Raw genomic sequence first — 9,858 nt, forward strand, 5'->3', positions numbered from 1 at the left:
GGGTTAATTGAGTCCAGAACACCTTTGATGAACTATGTGGAGCATCAAAAGCTTTATTAATTGAAAACTGTCTGTGAATGTCCATGGAGTTTGCCTTGTCCTTGGCGGCAGGCAATTCTTCTACACATTTGCATTGCAAACGGGGCAATGAGATAAAGACAGAGAGAGAGAGAGAGAGAATGAGAGTGAAAAGCTGAACCATTGTTATGGCCGCTTGCATGTTGCGGCCAGCTGAGCTAACGCATTTGGATTTTCTATTTTCCACAAAGCAGGAAATAAATTAAAAGCACAAAAAAAAGAAGAAAACTAAAAAACACTGCAAAGGAGAAAAATGAAAAAGGAAAAATGCATCATTGCATGGCATTTTAGTGATTCAGTTTTATTCTCATCCAGCTGCGCATATTTTCAGCTGTATGTTGTTTTCCTGCACTGCACAGCTCTCCTGCTTTTCCATTTCCATTTCCATCTTCAACTCCCACCCACTGCAAGGAAAACGAGCTGAAAATTGAAGGTAAATTAGTGTTATTAAAATAGCTGCAGAGAAATAATTGCGCAAGTAAATGAGAATTTTAATGAAAATTCTTTGGTTTGGTCTTCGCTCACTCTCATTATTGTTGTTGCCGCATTATTATTAGTTGTTGTTGCTCCAATTGTTGTTGTTGTTGCAGCTATTTGCATTACTTTTATTACCTTCGCTTGCGGGTGCTGCAATTACACACATACTATAAACATTTCAAAAAATGCACCTAAGCTATTGCTCTTCGACATCCAGTTGGCCCCAAGCTGCAAAGTATTTACAAGTTGTGCCCTTTTGCTTTGACCCCGCAGCGGCATTTGTTCATTAACTATTCTTTTATCAAATGCAATTTTTATTTAATTGTGGCACAACTAATTTAGTGGAGAGAGAAAGAGCCAGCAAACAAATGCTTTACTGCTTATAATTTATTTGAAAAATATTGCTCACATTTGTAGAGAATGTAAAATAATTAAAAATTTAATTTCTATTTGTTTGTGGTGTATAAACGGTAAAAAAAAACGACTGCAGATTTCTCTTAATTGCATTGGTTGACAATCGGGTATATTTTGTACTGCATGGTATATTTTTTATGTACTAGTATATCGATAAAACGAATATAGGCGTTAGTATTTATGATTTGGTTGACACTCTGGTATATTTTGGACTCTATAAAGCATTTTAAATATAGTAGAATGGTATTTGATATGTTTTGTTGCCAATCTGGTACATTTTTACTGTAGCAATATACCAAATACAACCGTTGGCGTTTGGTATGATTTGGTTGACAATCTGGTATACTTTAAACTCTATAGTATATTTGGATGATAGTTGAACATCGATATACGAAATATAATCGTCGGCATTCGGTATGATTTGGTTGGCAATCGGATGTGTTTTGTATAATATATAGTAGATTTTTAATATAGTAGAATATCAATATACCAAATATAAACGTTGACATACAGTTGTGGTTGTCAATTTATTATATTTTGTGCTCTATAGACATATCAAATAGCCAAATTATATAATTTGGTTTAAAATCTGATATATTTTGTACTTTATAGTATATTTTAAACATTTTAGTATATCGATATACAAAATATTACTATTAGTAATATTGTACGATAGTATGTTTTCGGTATAGTGATTTAGTATATCTAATAAGTAATACCGAAGTGTTTTTGTGGATAGCTGGTGTCTCACAGCCGATCACACTCTCCATTTGAATTATTGTGGATTTCAATCGCTTCGCCTTCAAATGGTCGCTAGGCACGTCTCAAAATCCTTGTCCCTGCCCTGTTGGCTCTGTGTGTGTGGCATAATCCTTCAGCAGGCAATTGTCCTTATCGCGAGGCCATTCAAAATGGCTGTTGACTATAGATCAAGCTTATCAGCGCGGCAAAAGTATTTTCCTGTATAAAATAAATTTCACAAGTTTATTATTGTAATTCGCATGGCCAATTCCCGGCAGAAAGCAGGTCACGTGGCAATCCCAAAAGCGAGTGAGTGTGTGTGTGTGTGTGTGGAAGACAGCCAACGCAACTACCAAATAATAAAAGTGAGCGTGAGTGCGGCAGAAGGCGAAAATCAAATCAAAAAGTTCACAAAAATGCCAAAGCCAACAACAACAACAGAAACAAGAGCAACAAAAAAGAGGCGAAATAAAGAGAGAGAAAAACTGGGAAAACTGTGCAACAAAAATTAAGTTATAAAATTTTAAGGGCCGTGTGCGGTTTAATTTCCAAATGCCACGCCAGGTCTCCCGACACACACAACACAGGTGGGCTAGTCAACGTGCCAAGGGGCGTGGTTGGGAGAGAGAGAGAGAGAGGGGAAGGAAAGAATTTGCTGGTATGAGCTGATTACCATAAGCAGCAGCTGAAGCAGAAACAGCAGCTAAGGCGGCGCTGAAGTTGAACTAAAGTTGGCGCCGGAAACGGAAATCAAGAAAACAAAAAGAATGAGCTCAAATGAACTCAAACTTGGCGCTGACTGCGCAGTCAGTTAATAAAGTTAGTTGCGTTTTTTGGCTTGACTTCTGCACAAAAATTGTGAGTTTTATAAGCGCGCAAATTATGACTTATAACAACCACACTAACCACCAACAACAAGAGTGAGAAAAGCAACTGCCAACAAAGAACAACAGAAATGAACTCGTCAAAAGCCAAACAACAATTAACATGACGAAGACACATAAAAATTTCACTTTTGCCAGAAGCCAGCCGAATCTCATGGGTTTTTTGGTTGCTTTGGTTTGCTGGCTTTGCGATTGAGGTTTGTCTATGGGGTTGGCCTTTGAGCTGGGTGCGCATCATATTAACAACATCTAGAATGGAGAAAGGGGATAAGGGAATTCTTGGTCGAAATGTGCGTTAATCACGTGATGGCTGTCTGGCTGGCTGCATTCGTCTCTGACATGTTGTTTGTCTGCGCCTTTTTTGTCATTTTGTTAATTTAAATACTTGTACTTTTTATCGCCCACTCGGCGCATCAAATTGAGTTATTTACGTGCAAATTAGCAATTTGTTTTTTTTGGACTTGTAGTTGGACAGCAACACGCCTTCGCCTTGTCAGACACATTCATTCATAATGTTTATTTTTAGTTTTATTTTTATTAGCAACTCACAACAAACATTTATATGCAACATAAAGTTACCAAATTTCACGACAACGTCCACGACTGTCGGGCAAATAACCCGGCTGGCAGGGGAAGTCTATCATGGCCACCTCCATGATCTTTTGGGTGGTGGCATCCACATCGTTGCTGCTGACAGTGGTCGACTCATAGTCGGCCAGCGCTTTGGTGGCATCGACTTCGACGCACTCGTTGGCCTTGCCACGTTGCACCGGCTTGTCGGGACACTCGATGCGCTTCAGGCAGTACTTGAGGCAAGGTCTTGGATTCGGCACCGTCGTCAGTTTCTTGCTGCACGCAAAGTGAGCAATGCAGCCAGCTGGCACCTCGGGCACATTGTTGTTCGTAAAGATTTCTTGACGCGGTGCAGCAGTTGTTGACGTTGTTGTTGTTGTTGTTTGTCGGTGCAGCAGGCGACTCAGCAGGGAGTTGGGCGATGCATTCACCACAGCAGCAACACCGCAGAGCACAACTATGAGCAGAAATTTCATATTCCCTTCGCTTACACTTCAAACTGACGAATGAGCTGGAAAACATTGATGAAGTGCTCGTTCCGTGACTTGCGGCTCGTTATCAACAACGAGATAACCTTTGGTTTTGAACCAGAACCAGACGAAAACACTAAACAAATCAAATGGCCCGCACTTGTTTTGATTTCAATTTAACGCAGCAGCAACAGCAGCAGCAGCACATTTGAATATTAAGTATTATTTTTGAGTATGTATTTATTCGCTGGCACGCATTTCACATTTCGCAAAATTGTATGAACTAATAAGCTCATTCATGCTAGGGCGTGGTCATAAAAACATTTTGACCAATTTGAATAGTAAATTGAATAGACGCGATTTGGTCTACCGCAAAATTGCATAAATAAATATTATTTAATTTTAGATATTTGCTGCAGTTGCATGCATAATTTAACACTCTCAGCACTCTCAGCACAAAATTGCACTGCAAGAAAATACGTGCTCGTAAACGTATGCAAATGTGTGAAGGTAATTTATTTTTATTACCTCGATGCGAGATTAAGCACAAACTTTATTCAGTTTGCAAATGAAACTAATTTAGTGTAAACAGCATGGAATAATTTGATATTAATAATAATTATAAAGTGCATAGATATTTAATTTTCCAAATGTGTAACGTAATTTCACAATCATAAATTGATTTTGTTTAATTTTAGATAATGAAAATTTTAATCATTTAAATTAGATTTAATTTAAATGAATATTTAGAAACGATTTGTTAAATATAATTTATTAAATCAGTGCAGATAACGAATCTTTAAACCATTCTAAGTTTGGTTTAAGTGCATATTTAAAATAATGAAATACGAAACATACATATTAATGTGTAAATTTTTTTAAATAGGAAATAGTTAACAATGTATATTTCTGAATTATCTATCAAAGTAATTAGTTACATTTAATTCTTACATTAATTTGACCAAGTTTATTATAAAATTAAATTAGTTTTAATAAAATTTGAAATTTAAAAATATATTTGATTATTTTTTTTAATTCATTGTAAAATAAAGTTAGATTTAACTAGTGATTTTAAATTTGTTGACAAACAGTTATAAAAATTAAATGATTAAAAATAAAAAAAATATTTTTTTTTCAATTTTAAATTTGAATTTTGTTTGTCGTAGATAATAAAGCTTATAAATTTAATTATAATTAAAAAATGAAATATTGTATTAAAAATAAAATAAATAAATGAATTATTCATTTATTACAAAATATATTTTTTTTATTTTAATTAATTTATTCTCCAATTTCATTGTAGATAAGGAATCTTCTACCATTTGTATGGTTAAAATTCAATAAAATGAATATTTTTAAATTTTAATTTATACAAGTTTCAAAACAATTTGAATTTCATTTATAAACTGTGCAAATCGGAAATAGTATTGTATATAATTTAAGCCAGATTTTCTATCAATGTAACTTTCTAAGCACTCATAAGATGCTTTGTATTTGCTGCTTTGTTTAAATTTGAAATTGCGTTGGCCATGTGGAGACTTAGTGGGCTTGGTAATAAGTATGGTAATCCCAAGAGTTAGATGCCAATTAAAATGAACAAGCGGAGAGACTTTGATACACAGTGAATAAAGCCGAGCCAATGAGGCAAGCAGTCTAGTCAATGTCTTTACTTCTATTCAGTTATCAATGAGGCATAATAAATGCGCATTTGGGATGCTGTTTCCATTGTTGTTCTTGTTGTTGCTGGCGCTTAAGTTCTGGGCAGGCTTATGAACTGCATTTCGCATTGGGTATTGACGTTGGTATTGGTATTCAAATAATTGATATTAATCGTAGCCAAAAGCTGTCAAAATTAATTTGCAATGCATTTTCAAAGAAGATTATTGATGATGATTACGAGACTATTTCCAGCTAATGAATGAATGAACGAATGAGAGTAGAGTAGAGAGTACAGCCTCCAAATAACAAAAGGCAACGTTTTTGGGGGTCACGACAAACGCCAGAGATTTCTGGTCATGGTATATACACAAGGCAAGGAGTCCACTTTCAATATGACGAATAATTGATGTCGAGAAACGCATATTGTTTGCCGTAAATTGCTGACCAGTGTGTCCCGGAGGCATTTGGCTAATATGTATTAACATTTATTGCCTTGGTAAGATGCTGTGCATAGAAAAATGCTTGATAAGGCTGAAGCAGACCGGAAATTGCCAAACACTGATGCTTCCGCCGGAAATAAGCTCAATTGTTGTTGCCAGTCCACAAGTCCACAGTCCGTAGTCCACACTTCAACTTTGCCACCCAGCAGCATCTCATTTGGCGTGAGAACATTTTGAGCATAAAGCTTAAATTATTCCAGCAAAACTCAAGGTATACATTTGCTTTGCTTTTGCTGTTTTTTTTTTGTTGCGTCTTTCGCTTGGAAAGTGCCATAAAATAGAATGAATCTCATTTGATAGCAAATAGTCAAGGACACAAGGACACAATTCACATTCGTTATATGGGCAATTAAATTGTTTTCTTATGTAACACTTTGCAGAATAAACAGATTATAATCTTGTTAAAACTATCAATTTCAAAACGAAGCACAGACGAACTAAAAATAATAATAAAAAGCAGCTAAGCTTTTGGTCTTTGCTCAATTTTATGGAGCAGCATTTAAAGAACTGAGCCGAGCCCAGCGAGTGAAACATTTAGCCAACGATGTGTTAACAAACGAACTAAAACAAAAACCAAATGGGTAGCCAATGAACACACAGACGGACAGACAGACAGACAGACAGATGGAGACACTGAGGCAAAAGATAGACAGAAATTATAGGATAGGTTCTTTAGGAAAAGGCGACGAGACAGATGTGCGTCCTTATAGATTTACGCACACTTAAGCAGCATTTACTCTTTCTCCACTACTTACTATACTATACTATACTATACCACTCTCTTTTTACTCCTACTTCCTATTACTATTGCTATTGCTACCAGTTCCAAATAGTCGTATAAATCGTTCGTAGCCTTAGTTTCTTTTTCTGTGTGTGTACTTAGCCGAGGCAAGAGTTGGAGAGTGGGTTAAAAGGGGGGGCTAAGAAAGGGTCTTATTGCTAGCGAGTGTGTGTGGTTGGGTGTGAATGAAGTGCCACGTTTTCACGCATTTGCCAAGTGCCTAGCCTGGCCAGTGTTTGACGCCTCGACTATGTGGCAAATGTCGTATGGGTTTTATGTCTTCGAGTATGTGCCTGGCTCGCACTTTATGCCCTCTGAAAAAGCATAAAAGGGTATGCTAGATATGGATAAATATATTCTATATAAACTTCAATTCAATACTTAGCAACTTGGCTGTTTACATTTAATTTTTATAATTTTTTCATAAATTTTTTTATATTGATTTTAAAATCATTTTCTAGTCGCACATTCTCCTTCTTCAATCTATTGAGCAGTTGTGTTTTCTAAGCACATTTATTTGCGTTGCCGTGCTGCAGATATTGTTGTGGCAGTTCTTGTTGTTGCTTTTGTTAGTTCAACAAATAAAATTAGTGCTATAAACATTCGTTTGCCAATGGCTGCTGCTGTTGCTGTTGCTGCGAACGTATGTATCTTCAGTTGTATCTGTAGCTTCCTTCCTTCCTTCTCGCTTCTCTCTTTGGCTACGCGACGACAGTTTTGCCCTTTTTACGAGTATTTGTTTACATATTCGCAAGTCTTTGCCACTTCACAACTTTTTTGCAGTTTCTTATGGAATTTATTTTCATTGCCAACACTGCGATATCCGCTTTTAGCTCTCAACAGCTCCAAACTTGTTCCGGCAGGTGACTCGGATGTTTGTCTTAGCTCCACTCGAGTATCGAATGAATTCTTTCTTCAATTCCAGATTATCTTGAACTCGTTGAAGTCTTCAATAAGCAACTTTAAAATTGATGCGGCAAAGAAATGAGCTGCAGTCACAGATTTATTTGTGCACTCTAAGTGTGTGCCCACAAATTTCACAATTGAGGTGTGAATTTGCAATTTAAATTAAAGCCGAGAGACTAACACACACACGTCCGAATGTGTGTAGCTATTATCTAGTCGTGTGTGTGATTATAATTTGCAGTCCGGTGGCTACTAAATTGCACAATTCAAACGCAAACAAAACTAATTGCTGAAATAAATTATATAAATATCGCGATTGAATTGCATTTGCATTTGGGGCGATAAAAACAAAATAATTCGCATGTTGCAATTAACCGCAAAAAGCAGTAGCGAAGCTCGCTGTTGGGGCAAATCGTTTGGCTCTGATTGGATTGGTATGAAAAATCTCAGGCTGCGGGCCACACACACAATTTTCTGTATGTGTGTGTGTGTTCTGTAATGGATTATGGGAGAAAAACGTGTAGAGCATGTTTTGTAATCCTTAAAAATGCGATTACAGTTTTTGTATGTTTGAATTTTGAATGCGGCGGCATTCCAACACTAACTGCAGGTGCCCAGCCAGGCTATAGATTCAGTTATAGATGTAGTCGAATGGCATTTACATTTACATAGGTCCAACACACACACACACACACACACCGTGAACATTTAATTGCATACAAAACAGGCCCAGGCAAAAATTGCAGTTGTATTGTTTGCACACAGACATTGGGTTGGCATTTTGGGCGATTAGCGCTCAATGAAGTGTGCAGTTACTTTATTTCGAATTCGCATGCTAATTTTACTGGCCCGACAATAGTCCGAGTGCCGAGTGGCCAAGTCTGGGCTGGGCTGGTCTGTTGCCAATTTAGTGTACGTGCTAACTGAAACTGATTTGTTTACTCTAATTGTTATTTGTTTCATTTTATCATCTGCAATTTATATGAAATTTGTCGTAATTTCCCAACCAATAAATTGCCATCGTTCTCTTCTTCTCTCTCTGGCGACCAATTTGCAGATATTATGGCCAAGTTGAAAGCTAATTACTTTTAATTTGCCAACGTTTTTGAACAAATATTTGCTCACTCATTAGGCTTGCCGAACAGAGCAGAGCAGAGTGGAGAGTGGAGCGCAACGGGTTTCGCATTTCGTCTCGGCTTTACACTTGAACGCACACGTGTGTAAAAAATCGAGTATACGCAGCGTGGCACAACACACAGCAGAACACAACACAACACAACGCAGCGCAGCGTGCCACTTGAGTTCAATTAAAACCGCACTTGTATTTGTTTGTACAACAAACACACACTTGACCAGCTGAGCTGAATGACCACAGGACAGCAGAGAACGGAGAACAGAAGCTCGTTCCTAGTCCTCTTTGCAGCTGCTGCTGTCTGCTCAAAGGAAGTGGGATACACTTTTTCCCATACCACTCGCATGTGCGTGTGTGTGTGTGTGTGTGTGTGTGTGGAGCATTGTTTAACAATTAACCGCAAATTGAATGCAATTAAATAAATAACGGTGTTGAACCTTTGCGTAAACGCTTGTAGGCGTCGTGATGTGCAGCTTACCTTTGTTATGCCAATACCAGAGAGTGTGGCCAAAGTAAACACAGACGCAATGTGAATGCGATGCGATGCGAATGAAATATTACGTATACGTCACGTTGGCTGGACGCAGCCAGCAAGTGCACACGTATTTGTTCAAGTTATTGTTGTAATCGTCGCTCGGCAAGTGGCAAATGCTGAATGCTCAATGCTGAAAGCTCAATGCTGAAACTCCAATTGCAATTGCCAATTGAAAGCAGCAACAACAATTTAAAGTTTGCAGCGAATTCAATCACGACGAGTTGCGGTCAATTATTAAAGACATGACGATGAATGCGAAAGCGTGTTTTGCCATGTTTTAAATGCAATTTCAATTTCCACCTCGATTTCCTTCTATCAGCGAATGGGGAAAGGTTTAATGGATAGTTAAAAGATTTCCCAGACACTCTCGCAGCAGAGTTCAATAATAGATGTTCGCAGCTGACGTGTTATGTGCTCATTAAGCATTCTCGATGGTGTTTTGCCTTATTGAGCTGTTTGTTGATATTATTATCCCCCATTCTTACCCCCAAAAAATGAACACTGTATTTTCAATTTTCCATTTTGAATGCGGCCAAATTGTCGTTGCAGTTTGCTGAGTTGTAGTTTTCTGTTTCTGTTCAGTTCAGTTCAGTTTCAGTTTTGTTGTGTGGCATGTACATGCAATATAAAACTTGTTTGACAAAGACATCGTAACTTATTGCTTGCGTTTCAATTTCGCTTTTATTGTCCCTCGCCTACACAGCTACA

The 9,858-nt window shown here is 37.3% G+C and overlaps 1 protein-coding gene across 1 annotated transcript; it reads right to left on the reverse strand.

Annotated features, from left to right (window-relative positions):
- Window positions 1–3,104: 3,104 nt before the first annotated feature.
- Window positions 3,105–3,678, reverse strand: LOC117576158 (uncharacterized). The gene has a single exon (XM_034260733.2). The coding sequence runs from the start codon at window positions 3,641–3,643 to the stop codon at window positions 3,170–3,172; it is 474 nt and encodes a 157-aa protein (XP_034116624.1). The 5' UTR covers window positions 3,644–3,678; the 3' UTR covers window positions 3,105–3,169.
- Between the last annotated feature and the right edge of the window lie 6,180 nt (window positions 3,679–9,858).

This window comes from Drosophila albomicans, chromosome 2R (assembly GCF_009650485.2).
Source record: "Drosophila albomicans strain 15112-1751.03 chromosome 2R, ASM965048v2, whole genome shotgun sequence".
NCBI classification, from domain to species: Eukaryota; Metazoa; Arthropoda; class Insecta; order Diptera; family Drosophilidae; genus Drosophila; species Drosophila albomicans.